Raw genomic sequence first — 16,569 nt, forward strand, 5'->3', positions numbered from 1 at the left:
GGAGGGCAATGGGAGCCTGCTTGGCACGCCAGCCCTGAGCACCTGGTACAGTCAGCGCCCAATAAGCGTGAACTGCTGCCATTTAAATCTCCACAACCACAGGTGCTCCTACTATTGGTTGCCCCCAGTTTGTACACCGAGAAAACCAGACACCTAGAGGTTGTTACTTGCCCATGGCCACACAGTGTCCAAAAGGCTGAGCCAGGATTTGGACCTGGGCAGTCTGCTTCCAGAGCCTGCTTGATCAACTCTTAAGGTATGGGTAGAAGCCTGGGGAACCACTCACCTTTCTCTGCCCCCTTTGCTTATCTTGTGAAATGGAGCTTGTCGTCAACCTCGCCTTCCTCTTTCCTCCAGCCCCCTCCCATTGTGACCATCCGCCAAGATAAAGAGATGCAGGTGTTCTTTTCTAGGAGGGAGGTTGGTGGGAGTTCGGGTGGGGACACACATTACTAGTCACAAAGGATTGAAATGAGCTCAGAATCTTGTGGGGGGGGAATTGCTGTAGGAATCTAGTTATTTTAGGCTGAAAGGCTCCCAGAGAGCCTCCAGGACCCCCAAACTCCATTCTTACCCCCCTTGCCCTCCACAGGATGTGCGGACACAAAAGGTCTTGCCACTGTGCCTCCTCCCTCCCCCATGTGCCAATGAGCCCCAGCTAAGATCTTTGTGCCTTGACAGTGCAAATTTGTAGCAACTTAGCTGAGGCTGGATTTTAGGATGGAGGATGAAGGTGTGCGTGTGTGTGTGTGTGTGTGCGTGTGTGTGCGTGTGTGTGTGTGTGTGTGTGTGTGGCGGGGGGGGGTGTTGATGGTGTCATGTTACTTGACATGAGGCAAGGGAGGACTAGAAACGGTGAGCCTAGGCTGGAAGCCAGAAGACTAAATGAAAGCAAATATAAACAACCACCGTCTGTAAAATGGGATCAATCATCCCGGTCTCATATAGGTAGTTGTGAGAATCACGAGTTAACACTTGTAATTCCTTCAGCGCACGGTGCCTGGCACGGAGCAGGCGCTCAGCAGACGGGGACCATTGCTGTGTAACTGTGTTATTACACACTTGGGTATCTACCAGCCAAAGCATTCCTTTCCGTTTTAGACACTGGCCTAGGCCCCAGGCGATACCCCAGGGATATTTAAGACAAGGTGGCTTGCCAACCTACGAGGGTGTTGATAGTCTCACGAAAGGGGCGCAGTCTGGAGAATTTGCCACGAAAGTCTCCCTGGGCGGCGCGGGCCCTCTGTTCGGATTCCCAACCGCCTTCCCCCCGGGCGTGAGCGCGCCCCCAGCAGGAGATCTCCGGGAAGGCCTCGGCTGGGGAGCCCGGGAGCCCAGTTCCCCCAACCCTTCTCTCCCGCCCGCCCCGGCGGCCACCCTCGGGGGCTAGGCAGCGCGGCGCGTGGGAGGGGACGGCGCGCCATTGGCTTGTGCACGGAACTGAGAGGAGGGACCAGCTCGGGCCGCCAGACTCGGGCAAAGCCCCGCCGCGCTGGGCGCCGCGCGTAGTCCAGCCGGCCCTGCCCTGCCCGGCGCGGGCGGCGCGATGTGAGTCGACCGAGGGCCCGAGAGTCCCCCTGGCACGCCAGCTCCGCGCAGCGCCGGCGCCAGCAGGCGCTAGGAACGTGAGTTCTGCTCCCCGCCGCCGCTTCGGAGCCTAGCACTTTCCCTTCCCGCCGCCAGCTGGCCGGTGCCTGCGCAGCGCAGCCCATTGGGGCTCCTGCGGCCGCAGGGACCGCCGAGGACAGAGAGGACCCCGTGCGCGCGAGCCGGGCGCCCCAGCACCTCTTGGCGCCGGAGGGTTCTGCCGGGACTCCAGGGATTCCCCCCTCCGCGGTTCTCCCGGGCGCCGTCCCGCAGTCCCTTCAGGTCCTCTTCTTCGCGCTCTCCGCTTGCTCCCTTTCCTCTGACTCGGTTTCCCTCTCTCCCTCGGCTTCCTCCCTCCGCCGTCTCCTCCCTCTACGACGGTTTATTCCGCCCTCCGCCTCCGCCTCTTGGGCTCGCGCTCTCCGCTTCGGAGCGAGGGAGAAACCGAGCGGAAAGCATTTTCTCCCTCCCTGGGGTCTGACTCGGTCCCCGCGCTCGGTTCTCTGTCCCCTCCCCCCTCCATCCCTGTCTCCGTCCTCCCTCCATTGTTCCCGGGTCTGGGGTGTGTGCGGCACAAACTTGCGAGTCCCCTTCCTCGCCCCCTGCTGGGTCGAGGTTGGAGGTGGCGGGGTTCCCGCTGCCCATAAGTCTGGCCCGACCTTCTGGTTCGGGGGACCGTGGGGGCTGGAGTGCTGGGCCAGAGCACCGGAGGCGTCCGACAGCCTGGAGCTCCCGCCTGGAGCCCCCAGCCCTCTATGAAAGTGGGTGGGTATCTGGAGCTGGGAGATAAAGGACACATTGAAGGGGGGAGGAGCAAGACCGGGAGACCCCAGTCTCCAGGGGTGGGGGGAGCAGAATCGGAAGCCGAGCCTAAGCCCCAGTTGTTGGGAGGAGGTTAGGGGAAGGACAGGTGGAGACCGACGCTCCCCACTCTCTCCCAAGTCGCGCGCTCGGCGGACGGGCTCAGCGGACGGGGGCAGCGTGGTCCCACTGTCCTGGCGCTGAATAGCCTGGGACTGCCCGCCTTGGGCGGTATGCTCGTACCCACTCCGGGGGTCCGTAGGGGAACCGCCTGGCCGCCTCGCCCACCCGCGACGCCCCTATCACGGTTGGGCACTAGCTCGGCGTCCTCTCGCTCCGCCCTCCCCCGCCCCTACCCCGTCCCGGGCTCCCGCCGCCTCCTCGAGGCCCCGGAGGGAGCGGATTTCTACGCGGGAGCGAAGGCGGCGGGGGCGGGGTCCGGGTGGAGGTTGGAGGCCTTGAACCCCGAGGCGTCTCTGTAGCCCAGAGCCCAGCGTCGACGGCCGAGGCCGCCTCGCCGCCCCACCGCCCCGCACTTCCTGGTTGATTTCCTTCAGACAAACTTTTCCCGGTGGGGCTGCCCTGAGGGGAGAAGGCACCGGGGCTGCAGGGATGCCCACCCCAACTGAGAGGCCTCTTGGACCTCCAGTCTTGGTGGTCTGTGGAGAGGGAGCCGACGCCCTCTCTTCCTCCGGCTCGCAGTGCCAGGGACATAGGGATGGGGGAGGGGGTGGGGAGGGAGGTGAGAGGGTTGTTGGAGAGCCAGGGGGAGGCAGAGTCCATTTTTTTAGCCGGGCCTCACACTTAGCCCAGGGGGAGCAAAGATTTTTCTCGTTGGGTTGTTAGTAAATAAGACTACGTATTCTCCAGGCCTCTGTTATCCCATCTGTAAAAGGGGCCCTCTGTCCCCCAAGGTGCCCTCCCGGCCCCATTGTCTTGGGAACCAGCCGACCTGACTTCTACTTTTCTGCCCACATGCTGTCAGCTTAATCTGCCCTAAATTTGGAGTGGAGGGCTGAGGCCCAAAGCCCTCCACCCATGTTTGGCCGTCAGTACCTCCTGGATCCACAGCTCAGGCCCGCCACCCGCACCCCAAGTTCTCCAACCCCACACTCAACTGCCTCCCCTCCCCCAGGATCTTATGGTAGCCCCCCCTCTGTGTCTGCTGGAGGAAGGGCCTGCCAGTCCAGGGGTTGGGGGTGGGAGGAACAGTGGAATTGACAGTGACCTGTGATACTCACACAGCGCTGAACTGCTCTTTACTTTCTTTCATTTATTGGACAAAATGTTTGTGAGAGCTGGGCCAAAAATGACTTAATGAACTGAGTGCCAGATACAGTTCTAGGCCCTGAGAGACAGCTGTGAACAAAATTAAAAGATTCTTGCCCTTCTGGAGCTGACACAGTGGGGGAGGGGCAAATAACTAATAAAGTAAATAAGCAAATTATATAGTATATTGGGAGGTGAGGGGGAAAAGTTGAGTGTGGGGGGGTGTTGAGGCCAGGGGTGACGTCGCCATTTTAAGTAGGGTGGTCAGGGAGGTCTCCCTGAGGAGGTGACTTATGAGCTAAAGTTTTGAGGGAGTGAGCTGTGGGGATAGCTTCGGGGACTAAAGATCTGGCAGAGAACAGCCTGTGCAAAGGCCCTGAGGCTGGAATGTGCCCGCTGTATTTGAGGAACTGTAAGGAGCCAGTGTAGCTAGGGTAGAGCGAGCGGGTGGGGAAGAGATAGGAGACAAGGCTGGCTGAGAGGGGATAAGCCTCCCCATTTCACAGATGAGGGCAGTGATGCTCAGAGATAGCATAAGTAACCCCAGGGCAAGCTGCCCAGGAGTGGCAGCCGCAGGGTGGGGTGCCTAATGTTCTGACGCCTAGCCCGTAATAATTTTCCCTTCACCCTGCGTCTCAACCATTAATTCACAACAATGGTTGTGCCCCTCCGAAGGCCAGGCCTGGCCAAGTGCTGGGGATATGGAGGGGAGCCACCCAGGCTTAGTACCCCAAGGGGCTCCGTATTCTGCAGGCTGTTGCCAGCCCCCTTCCCAGGTTCCCCTTGCCCACCTGTTGTCAGTACACTCAGGGCAGCATCTTCCTCCTGAGCCAGAGTGACCCTAGTTCTCTCTCTTCCCATTTCCTTCGTGTGGCCACTGCCTTGTAAGCACCCCACTCTGTATCCACATGCGGCTTCTACAAGGGGACCTGTTCTGAAGTTGGTATGGTCAAGGGGGAAACTGAGGCAAAGAGGTTGAATTTCCTTGTCTGAAAATAAGAGCAACATTATTTTTGAGCGTTCACTATAAACAGGAACTGTTTTAGGAGTTTTTTGTGCATCTTCTCATCAGTGGGAGATGGGTGTCATTATTACAACCATTTAACAGATGAGGAAACTGAGGCCCAGAGAGGTAGTATCACTGGCCCAAGGCCATGCAGCTAATAAGTGGTGGAGCCAGGATATCAGCACAGGCCTTTTGAGTCATGCCAGAGCCCCCCCAAACCCTGGGGGAGATGGTTAGTTCTGGACTGTGGTTCTGGCCCATCAGGGTACTGGGAAAAGTACAGGGATCCTTCTGCTTGCCTCCCGCAACCCACCCAAAGGGCAAATAACTACTTGCTTATGAAAAAGTTGGCTCAAAATAGTGGGACATCTCTTCACGGAAACTCCCTTCCCGCCCTTCTCTCCTCCTCTCCAAGTTTCTGAGCATCTACAGGGGTGGGGGAGGTGGAAGGAGTGGGAGGGGAGAGGGTTATGGCCACCGCCTTTTCACAAGAGCTCTGGCCCCATGGGATCTGGAAGCACCAGCTGCCTCTGAGGGCCCTGATGTGGTCATTGGGCTGAGGGGGAGGCTGGCCCACTCCTGGTTTGGAAAGGACAGGAATTCTCCATGTGTTCTGCCCTTTGTGAGTGGCAGTAGGGACAGAGAAGCCCCTCTCGGTGACTTCTGTGTGGCAGTGGATGGCCATACGAGGCCTGGACACCCCCTTGCCCACACAGCAGTTTCAGAGGGTGAGGCCCCCAGGGATGTCCCCTCCTTCTTACCCCTTGTCCTGCCCTGCCCTCTCACCCTCTCCAGCACAGCAGGGAATGTTTATTTTTTCTGTCCCGGAGGGCTTGGAGATATTTGTGATGAAAATGTGGGCTTTCCTCTGTCCTTCTGGAAATTAGGCAGCTTCAAAAGAAAGAGAACTGGTAGAGAAATAGCAAAACGTGTGTTTCCAGAGCCGGTGAGAGAGGTGCTAGGACTTGGGGGCGGGGCAGCTTGTGCTGGGGTCTTTGCTGGAGCTGGCGTGCGGCTGGTCAGTGACAAGGTTGGGAAGCCAGATCCGGAATATCACAGCCAGGAGGGGTCCTGGAGACCACACTTCCATTTTTCAGGCGAGGAAGCTGAGTCCCAGAGCCCGGCCCTGGCTTACCTGTGATGGCAGAATCTGTTGGTGACCTCAGCTGTCTTGTCTCCCAGCCCAGTGACTCAGGGCTCAGCCTTCCAGCTTCAGTCAAACCCTCCATTGCCAGCTCCTGTGTTCCTGGAGTTCTTGGAAATGGGGTGTGGAATCCCTTTCTTGACTACAGAGCTTTGTCACGGGGACTGGTTTGTACGCCAGCAGGATTCGCATCGTGTTCTTCTCCCCCGCCAGTTCTACTCTGTCATCCTTGCCCTTGACACAGAGCCCTGAGCCCGGTGGTGATGCTGGTACAGAGAGAGATGGGTGATGCAGCCCCGCCTTCCACTGGCTCACCGGCGACTTGAGAGACAAGGCTGCCTAAGGCAGGCTGGCCTTTAGAATAATTGCACTCTGCTCTCGAGGGATACACTGCAAGGAAGCCCTGCCACGTGGCAGCCTCTCCTCAGCTTCTTCCCTTAGCCCGTGTACCCTGAGGAAACGCCCACCAGCAAAACCTGCACCCCAGAGGCCACTGTGATAATAATGTCGGTGAAGCAGCTGTGTGACTTCCTAGTTTAGTCCAACCCTGCTGCCAACCTAGTAAGTCAGGCATTGTCACCCCATTTACAGTGAAGAAACGGAGGCTCCGGGAAGTTAATCTGCCCAAAGACACAGGACTAATGATGCAGAACCCAGAGATCTGGGTCCTTGAGGTTTGAGATTCACTCCGCCTGAGGGCCCCGGTGGAGGGTTCTGGGCTGGGTTCTTTAGATCGCATCTCGCCCAGGGGGCTGATGGGCTGCCCCAGGAAGGGACCACAGGAAGGATGATGTGGACCCTCCAGCCCCCATGGTCCCCTTGCTGGGTCTCTCCCTACCTCCCCTTCCCTCTGCCCAGGGCTGGGAGGCTCTGTCTCTCACTGCCCCCACTCCTGTGCTGCCTGTCCCAGACCCCATTTCCAGCTATTTTGCACCAACGTGATAACCGAACAATGGGTCTCCTTTGTAGCCCTTCCCAGGTCCTGCTGGAGTCACAGGGCCCTAATCCAAAGGAGGCTGGACCCCAGGGAGGGGTTCAGATGCTGGCAACCTGCCAGGGACTTTCACGGGGAGATGTGATGGGGAAGATGGCTTAGAGCTGAGTTCTTTTTGGATGTCGTGTTCACCACACCACACCCCTGCCACACGCACATGTACATGTGTGCTCATGCACACGCGTGCACGTACACCAGCTTCTATCTGAATATCCAGTTAGGCACAGTTAGCTTAGTTTGAATTTCAGCTCTGACACTTACCCCCAAGAGACACATACGTAAGTCCCTTGGGCCTTAGTTTCCTCATCTCTAAAATGGGAGTCATAGTACAGCTGTTCTCATAGGGCTGTGGGGCTTACATGGAATTCCTGGTCTAGAAGTACTGGTCCCCTGCCTCCTTTCCTTGGGAGGATGTTTTGGGGGCATTTCTCCTTACCAGATGGGGAGGGACAGGTATGCTGCCCCTCCAGCAGAGGGTCTTGTTTGCAAAGGTAGTGGCTCTTGGCTCTGACACTCAACAGCAATGACTCCCCCCTGAATCACCGGAGGCTGGTGGGTGCTCTGGGCCCCAGGCCGCTTCCTCTCCCCCAGCACCTCTTAAGCCAGCCCTCGTGGTGGCACATTCTCCGTGAAGGGGACAGCTCTGCAGTCCATCTGTTTCTGTGGAAACCAGGCTTTCTGGGAAGGCTACAGGGGGGTTGGGAGAGGTCCTACAGGACTGGCATGGGAAAGATGTCTCAGCCCCATCGGATCTGCTGCCAGGGCAGCGCCTGGACAGCCACCCCTTTAATATTGTTAATTACTGTCCTTTGGGGAGTGCATACCAGGGACCAGGCCCCTCCACTGCCTTTTCTCAGTCCGTCTGATCACAACCCTGTGAGCTAAGAAGTCGTCGTGTGGTTTCACAAATGAGGAAATGGAGGCTCAGAGAGGTTAAGTAATTTTCCTGAGGTCACAGAGCAATTAAGAGTAAGAGTTGGGGGTTTGAGTCCAAGTTTGCCTCATCATTAAGTATATGCCCACCCCCGCCCCTCCCCTGACAGTTGTAACACTCCTCCCGTCCCCCCATGAGCCCTTCCCTTCCTGGTCCGATCTCGAGGCTCTGCTTGGCCTCTGTGCCATCACGGCCCCTTCTGTCTTGCCGCCGCCGCTAGGAGCTCTTTGGGGATGTTCTTTTCTGGCCTCAGATGAGGAAGGAGGAAGGGGCTACACGGGGTCAGATCTCGGCTAGCAGGGGGCCTCGAAACCCTTCCCCCAGCTTTACTTTGTCCCAAATTTTTGTTGAGCTCCTCCCATGCCTGGAGCTGTCCAGGCCGGGTGAACAAAAGCATCAGTAACCCCTGCCCGGTGGCACTCACCTAGGGATGGCTGCAGCTCTCTGAGGTGGTAGTGGGGTCTCGCCCAACGTTCTCACCCAACCTCCAGTCATTTCCTGGGCACCCCAGATGCCAGGGAAAACCCCATCTACTCTCCTGGAGTCTTCAGCAGCCCCTGACCTGCTTGTGCACGGTCACCTGGCCAGAGGAGGCACCAAATTGGAACCCAGCTCTGCCTGACCACAAAGCTCCTTCCCGGCTCTCCTGTGTCACCAGCTCACGTGTGGCCTGGGGCAGAGCTTGTCCGCTCTGGGCCTCAGCTCTCTGGCCTGTCCAGCGTGTCCAGCGTGTCCAGCGTGTGTGTGGAGCAGAGCCTCCCCTTGGGCCCTGCCAGGTCTAACTGAGTGTGATCCTGAGTGTTGTGGGTAGAGTTAGGGAGACCTGCTTGCCTTGGCCTGACCGTCCCTCATTCGCCTCTGCTGCCAAAGTGCCTCTGTGTCCCAGCGGGGCCAGCGGGGAGGTTCTCAGGTGGGCACGATACCAGCCCTGCCTTCAGATCACTGGGTCTCGGGGAGCCCTGAAATGCCTGGCCCTGAAATGATGATGAGGATGGTCCAGAAGTGGCCCTGGCTGCCACTGAGGGTCCAGAGAGGGGAGGGGCACTGTGTCCTGGGAAGGCTTCCTGGAGGAGGGGGCATGCAAAGACCCTGAGGAACGGGGGGCATCGGGATGGAGGGAGTGGAAGGCAGTGGTTCAGAAGGGAGAACACATGTTCGAAGGACAGTGATTTCCCAGTTCATTGGCAATTGAGGTCAGAGAGGCTGGCCAGGGGCAGAATGCAGAGGATCGCGAACACGGGGTCTGGGGGCTGCCATCCACATTTTCCCTTCTCCTTACCTGGCAGGGCCTCCCAAGTGAGCATCTAGGAGCAAGGGCAGCCCTCCTCCCAGCCCTTCCCCTAGCCTTGGGCAGCCTGGCACCAGCCTGGCCCCCGGGGAGCCCTGGGGGCCCTTCAGGAGGCACAGGGGCCTGGGAAAGGAAGCATGACGGCTGTAACAGGCAGGCTTTTTCCACTGTGCATGGCTGAGTGAGGAGAGGGAAGGAGAAGGAGTGGGGCCCTGCCTGGGTCCGGGCAGGGCACTCTGCCACAAGGTATCGCCTGTTATATCTCCTCCAGCCCTTCTGCAGAGTGGGCCTTCTCATCAGCCCCATTGCACTGGGGCAGCAACTGAGGCTGGGAGAGCTGCGGTGTCCTACAGAACCAGGATTTGAACCCAGGTCTGGCTGTCCCAAAGCCAGTTCAGCTGGGGTACAAGGAGGGAGTGGGGGAACTGTCCTCTGTCCTCTCTTAGGTTACAATGGGGCCAGTCCTACCTGGAGTGACCTTGAAAGGGAGGAAAGTTCACGGGCAGATCAGAGGGGGTGTGTGGTGTGTCTCGGCGGTGGGGTACTTAGGGGCTGCTGTGCGCACACGTGCGTGTGTGTGTGTATGTGAGTGTGTGAGTGTGGCAGCTGCCCGCCTGCCCTCTCCAGGTGGGGTCCAGTCCTGCGGATGAAGGAGCAATGGGACTCAGGGCTCAGAGCACTTAACTCTGTAGGGCCAGGTGCTGGGGACCCTGCTCCCTGGACGTGACGTTTAAGATCCCACTTTCCCTGGGAGGCTGTAGGGCCCTTTGTTGGTGGGGAGCTTGCGGCTGGGCTCTGGGCTCTGTGTACGGCCGCAGTGGGTCCCACCAGCCCAGGTACCTGATGGCTGTGCCGGAGTGATACCGGAAGTCAAATGGAGCCCAGGACCCTGCCCTGTAGCCCCCCTTCTGTACCAGCCCTGGGCCTGTGGTGCCGAGGGGAGCCCTGTGTCTGTGTTGGTGGGGAGGGACCATTGGGCAGAGGAAGGCAGCCGACCCTCTGAGCAGGGGTCGCTGACACAGCCCAGGCCCGTGGTGCTGTGGCCCGAGTGTCAGCCTTACGCCATGGGATTGAGGTCTGGGGGCTCTGCCCAAGGGGTGGAGATGTTAGGAAATGCTAGTTAGGCCCCTCTCCTGATGCTTCCTGGCCTCCACCCCAGAGCCCCTGCTCCATGGGGGACGTGGAGAGGAGGGGGTGTCTGTGTCTAAGTGCCCATCTCAACCAAGCACTTGGTACGGGCCAGGCACTACCTTATGCCCTTCACGGAGGTCACATCTTATATTCTCACAGCATCCCTGTGAGGGAAGACCCTTTGCTTCCCCAGCTATGGATGGGGTGACTGAGGCACAGAGAGTGTAAGTGACCTGCCCACAGGCACACAGCTAAGAAGTGGTAGCCCTGGGATTTGAACTCAGAGAGTGTGGCTTCTGCAGCTAAGCTCTTCTGGCTTTAGCAGTTAGCTGGTACTTTATAAATACTTGCTGTCCGTTATTTTGTTTCTGCTTTGACCAGGCCTAGGGAAGATGTAAGGATTGTTGTTTCCATTTCACAGATGAGAAGACGGGCTCAGAGAAGCAACTTGCCCTGATTCGTGCCTGACAGATCAGCTTCCCTGTCCCCACTCAGGCTGCAAGCTACTTAAGGGCAGGGACCCAGTCCCACCACCCCTACGTGGCTCACAGCACATCCTCACTAAATGCAGTCCTTTCATTTAAATGTGTAGGTGCTGTGCTGCGTGCTCTTGACCAAGCTTCTCCTTTTGCCCCTGGATCTCGAGGAGCTGGGAATTACAGCTCCATTTCACAGATGGGGAAAACCGAGGCTCAGAGCAGTGTGACTTGTCCACTAAACATAGGCAGTAAGGGACACAGCAGGACTGAGTCAGGCAGCCTGGCCGGCCTGGGTGAGAAGGGTTAAAACACTATGGAGACCTATATGAAGGGTTAAGTCAAGTCTGAGCATACCTGGTGCTGGCGCGGATGAGGGGTAAGGGAACACTCATGCATTGTGGGGAAGCGGAAATGGTTCACTGCTCTGGAATGCAGTCTGGCACTTTCTTCTAGAGTTAAAGGTAGATTTACCATATAACTCAATATAATTCCACGCCCAGGTATTTACCTTCGAGAAATGAAAACTCATGGTCACACCAAAACCTGCACATGAATGTTTATAGCAGCTCTATTCATAATTGTCAAACTCTGAAACAACTCAGACGTCCTTCAGTGAGTGACGGGGTAAACGAACTGGTACGTTGACGCCAGGTACCGGTACGTTGATTCCCACTCTCCTGCCTAGAGGAAGGGAACGTCCATATGCACAGCAGCCTGGATGAGTCTCAAAGACATGATGCTGAGTGAAGGAAGCCAGTATCCACGGTTATGTGCGACGTGATTCCATTTAGGCAACACATTTGAAAAAACAGAAACAAAACTACAGTGACAGACAACAGATCGGCGGTTGCCTGGGGTGAGGGGCGAGGGGAGGGTCTGACTGGTGATGCAGCTGCCCTGGGTCCTGATTTGGAGGCCGTGGTTGCCTGGATCTATACATGTGCTAAGATTCATATAACTACAGACCCCAAAGAAGGTTCATTTCACTGTATGCAAATTAACAAATAGAAGGCCAGAGCGGAGGCCGGAAGAGGAAGGGTGGCGACCAGCCCGCCTGGGGCTTCCTTCATGGAGGGATGGGTGAGGGGCCAATGGCTTGCTGGCTCCCTGGGGACAGCCTCCCGCGGGTCCACCTGGCAAGTGGGAGAGACACCAGGCTGATTATAGCTTCTACCTGGATCCACCAGAAGGTGGTAGCAAGCGGCTGAGGTGTTGTGACAGTGCCCGGGCCCCCCCACCAAGGAGCCTGGTTAAACCCTCGCTGCCCCAGGCGGTTGCCCCGCTGACCAGCGTCAGCCATTCATTGAGCTGCCTTCCTGGTCACCACCAGCCGCCGCCTCCCATTCCCCGGGATGTATATACGTGGGAGAGGAAAGCATAGCTGCCCCTGTTCTACAGGTGAGGAGCTAGGCCAGGGGGCTTAGGAGGGCAGTGGGGCCTGGACGTTACTCACTAAAGACCTCCAGTAATGACCTTGGCCATTATTTCCAAACTCGAGCTGGTATGCTCCCTGCCCAGTTCATCCAGTGTAAAGCCATGTTATCCAAACACCCCACCGTTTGATTCTTTGTTCTGATGTTTATTTGCTGGGTGCTTTATTTTGTTCTAAGACACTGGGTCTTAGTGTCTTAGAGGCTGGAAAACTGGAGGTGACCTGGGGACATTTCTGTGCCCTGCCTCTGGCTGGGGCTGAGAGGGTGAGACTTGCCGGGGGCCACACAAAGACCTGAGTCTGATGCCTGGTCGGGGGGGTCCAGCAAGCCCAGCTCAGGTCCGTGGTTGAGGGACAGGCAACTTCTGAGCCTTGTCTGTTATTGGGGGTGGTTTTCCTGCCTTTCTGGAGAGTAGCTGTGGGTGGGAAAGAGGTGCAGGGATATGGGAGGCACCCAGCACTGGTGCAGCACGTGATCGGGTGGGGGTACTACCATTTTTCAACCCGGTCTTCTATCGAGCCTCATTGAACTTGGTTTTCTCATCTGTAGAATGGGTGTAAATAGTACCCATCTTGCAGGGCGGCAAGATCACAGGAGCCCACTCAGGGCCAGCTTCTGGAAACCTTTACTTCACTGTGGTTTACACTGTTGTCTCCTCCACATAGATTTTGTGCTGACTGAAGGTGAGGACGGCCACTCAACTCACATCAGCGTCTCCACTGCCCGGCACATAGTAGGTGCTCAAGACCTGGTCTGAGGTGGAGCTGGGGGGAGGCCGGAGGTTGGGGGCCATCGAGGATCGTGGGCAGACCTGGGGGGGTGAGGGGAGAGCAGGGAGGGGCAAGGCCCGAACTGCTGCCACAGCCCTGCCAACTCTCCTGGCCATCCCTCCTCTGGCTCAGCTGGGTCCTGGGGTCACCCCCTCCCCTTGTTTTCAGCGCTGGCAGGTTAGAGGGAGGTTGTCTGGGAGGGTGGGTGGGAGGGCTTGCTGGGCAGAGGAATTGTCTGGGCGAAAGTTCAGTGGCGGCCTGGACTCCAGAACTCAGGAGCCCTACCCAGGCCTGGGTAGACCCTTCCCTCTTCTGCCAAGGCTGACCCAGGCCCCAGCTTACCCCCTGCCCCCAGGAACCTTTGGGTACAGTCTATCCAGGCCTGAATGCCTTGTCCTGGGCCTATACCTCCTCCAGGGCTGTCTGTAAGGCTCCCTCCGGCCTGGTTGTCCGGGGTGTGCCACATCCACTTAGGCCAGACGGGCTGGCGGAGCTGGAAGGCCTTAGGACCATCTGCCCTAACGCATTTTACAGATGAGGAAGCTGAGGCCAGGAGAGGGCAGCGACTTGACCCTTTTAATCACACAGTCGGGTGGTTAGGGAGCCCAGTACTGCACCTGGACCCTCAGATTCCTCCTCCAGTGTCCACCTGCTGCCCCAGGTTGACGGGGAGGCCTCCCCAGGCCCTGGGCTGGGGTCTGGCTGCCCTCTTAGATCCGGAAGCTGGGCAGGACCCGTGGTTGAGGCTGGTGTCTCCCTGCAGCCCTCCTACAGAGGCCGGGCTCCAGGACAAGATGGCAGCCAAGCAGCCCCCACCCCTCATGAAGAAGCACAGCCAGACGGACCTCGTGAGCCGCCTGAAGACCCGGAAGATCCTCGGCGTGGGCGGGGAGGATGACGACGGGGAGGTCCACCGCTCCAAGGTGGGTGGAGCTCGGCGGAGGGGCGGTCCACCGCTCCAAGGTGGGCGGAGCTCGGCGGAGGGGCGGTCCACCGCTCAAAGGTGGGCGGAGCTCGGCGGAGGGGCCTCGAACCAGCCACATGGGGGTCTGCCTCCAAGCACCTATTTGGGGAGGCAGATCTGGCCCACTGTTTGGGGAGAAGAATAGCTGAGACCCATTGCAGCTGCAGGGAGCCCCCAGATTTAGCTCATATTTTCTGGAAGTCTAATGGATATGTCAGAGGAATAGTAGCAATAATGAAAATGGATCCTTAGAATTAGCTGAGTGCTTATTACTTGCTTCTTATGGCACCAGCTACTTTATAAGCATTATTTACCCTGGGAGATGTAGGGTCAGTTATTAACCCATTTTACAGATGAGGAAACTGAGACTCAGAGAGGTTAAGGACTTCCCCAGGGCCACACCAATAAGTGGCAGAGCCAGCCTTCAAGCCCACATCTGGCGGACCTCTGAGCTTTCACCCTCAGCCACTGTATTTTCAGCTTCCCATAAGCCCCGGCGTCAAGAGGAGGAAGAGAGGGTGTGCCTCAGTGTGACCCTCCCAGCCTGGGTGACCCTTTGGCTAAGCAGAGCCACCTGGGCATCCAGGGGCCTCTGGGAGGGGGTGAGTAGACTGGGCAGGCAGAGCTGCCTTCAGCCTGGTTGCCTCTGACCCCTCTGTGTCCACAGATCAGCCAGGTCTTGGGCAATGAGATGAAGTTTGCTGTTCGGGAGCCTTTGGGCCTCAGGTGAGCATTACGAGTTTGGTGGGGGACAGGGCTAGGGGGAGGGGCTCATCAGTTTGTCCCTGTGTAGTCTTGTCTTTGGTTCCATCCTGTCAAATTCCCTCCCCCAGACCAGCCATCGCTGGGCATCTTGGCTGGAGAGGGAAGGGTTCTGTGGGGCCTGGGGTGGCTCTGACCTTCCTCTCCACGCCTCCCCAGGGTCTGGCAGCTTGTCTCTGCTGTGCTCTTCTCTGGCATTGCCATCATGGTGAGTCCCTGCCCCGCCCCTGGGACCTGGCCCCCTCCCCTGCCCTGGAGCATCCTAGCTCCCATGGTCCATGGTCCCAACTCCTTGTCACTGGAACCTCAGATCTTCTGTCCTGGTAGGGAGGGGTCGGGGGCAGTCAGTGTCCTGATCCTGGACTGCTACTGGGGAAAGGAAGGAGATGTCCAGGGGAAGTTTCCACAGTGAGCCCCTCACCCTGAGCCTCCCGCCCGCTGTCTGCAGGCCCTCACCTTTCCTGACCAGCTCTATGATGCAGTCTTTGATGGAGTGCAGGTGACCAGCAAGACCCCCATCCGCCTCTATGGCGGCGCCCTCCTCAGTGAGTATTGCTGGGGCAGACTCTGGGGAGGTGACAGGCAGCCGAGGGACCAATAGGGGCCGAGGGAACATGGGGAGCCTTCTTTGTGCAGGGGCTCCCCTTCTCAGAACCCACGCTTCAGCCAACAAGTCTGTCTCTGCTGGGTGTGTGCTGCCATCTTGTGGCCACTGGTAGACTGTCCCCAGGGGCTTGGGACTGTCCTTAGCATCATCTGGGACAAAGCACTTATTGAGTGCCTGCTGTGTGTCGTGCACCACCTAGGCATTGGGGTAGAGAAATGAAAGAGGCCCAGGCTCCGCCCTCCAGGGCCTCACAGCCCGGAGGAAGAGGCAGAATCAACACAGTGTCTGTAAAGCCCTCGCCCTTGGACCGCCCACTTGAACCACTTCTGTTTCCTCTCCTACCTGAGTCACACGCAGCAGTGCCTGTGAGGAAGCTAAATGACAGCATTTAAAACCCAGCACTGGGGGTGTCCCTCCTCTTCTCCAAAACATTCTATGGCTCCCTATTACCCGCAGACTGAAGTCCCAGCTCCTTCCGGTCTCTGATATTCAGGGTCATCTGCGGGGTGCATCCCGCCTGCCTTCCAAACCTCCCTCCCCCACATCCCACGGTGGGCCCCGGACCCCAGCCGCACCTCCTGAGGCCCCCATTTCAGAAGGCCTCCACGACTTTGCAACACAGTTTCCCCAGCCTTGTGCCAATTGCACTTCCACTTGACCTTCAAGGGCCAGCGCCAGTAGCTCTGGGGTGGGGTTGGGGGGTGGGGACTGGGGCAGCTTCAGGCCCTTCAGCCTCGCAATGGGAGAGCTAGCGTTACGGGTTATGGGTCAGGTTGGATGACGTAGGAGTTTTAATTTGAGCAGTGGGAGTGGGGGCAGGGCATGTCCGGGATCCTGGCTACTTTGTCAAAGGGTGGAGGACCAGGCCCCCTGCCCGTCCCCCAAGGGGGCGGGGGGATCAGGCTACTCTGCCCCCCACTCCCCTCTTTGTCCCCCACCCCAGGCATCTCCCTGATCATGTGGAATGCGCTCTACACGGCTGAGAAGGTCATCATCCGATGGACCCTGCTCACCGAAGCCTGCTACTTCTCGGTCCAGTTCTTGGGTGAGTCCTGAGGTGGGCAGTGATGGGGAAGCTGATGGGGTACAGGGTGCGGGCAGCTTGGCCCCTGGCCTCCCAACTCTTGCCATTTGTTTTCTGGGAAGCGATGAAAACCTGTGCGAGGGGGAGGGACTCGTGTGGCTGGGTTGACCTGTACACCTGCACACCTGTGCTCACACAGCTGATAGGTGCCTGTATCCTCCTGCATACACGCCCGTGCACCCACAGTCCACTGCTCACTTGTGGACCCAGCACAGGTGTGATGACACACAACCAGTTCTGCCCACATGATCGCCCTCCATACCTGCTGCGGTTGGCCAGCTGATAGGATGCCCCAGCTCAGGGCGGGGGTCAGTCA

General features: G+C 58.2%; 1 protein-coding gene across 5 annotated transcripts in view; it reads left to right on the forward strand.

Annotated features, from left to right (window-relative positions):
• The window catches only part of TP53I11 (tumor protein p53 inducible protein 11), a 44,431-nt gene that overhangs the window by 25,537 nt on the left and 2,325 nt on the right, over positions 1-16,569 (forward strand). Inside the window, exons 1-7 of one of the 5 annotated variants that reach the window (XM_033411247.2) lie at positions 113-256; positions 12,732-12,799; positions 13,600-13,759; positions 14,468-14,526; positions 14,722-14,770; positions 15,011-15,107; positions 16,113-16,214. In XM_033411247.2, the coding sequence (XP_033267138.1) occupies positions 13,631-13,759; positions 14,468-14,526; positions 14,722-14,770; positions 15,011-15,107; positions 16,113-16,214 (436 nt within the window). In that variant the 5' untranslated portion in view covers positions 113-256; positions 12,732-12,799; positions 13,600-13,630. Of the gene's footprint in view, positions 1-112; positions 257-1,557; positions 1,626-2,195; positions 2,353-12,731; positions 12,800-13,599; positions 13,760-13,784; positions 13,800-14,467; positions 14,527-14,721; positions 14,771-15,010; positions 15,108-16,112; positions 16,215-16,569 lie in introns of those variants that run through there. The other 4 variants (XM_012537830.3, XM_049713214.1, XM_049713215.1 and 1 more) reach the window with 4 other exon arrangements.

Source organism: Orcinus orca, chromosome 8, assembly GCF_937001465.1.
Source record: "Orcinus orca chromosome 8, mOrcOrc1.1, whole genome shotgun sequence".
NCBI lineage: Eukaryota > Metazoa > Chordata > Mammalia > Artiodactyla > Delphinidae > Orcinus > Orcinus orca.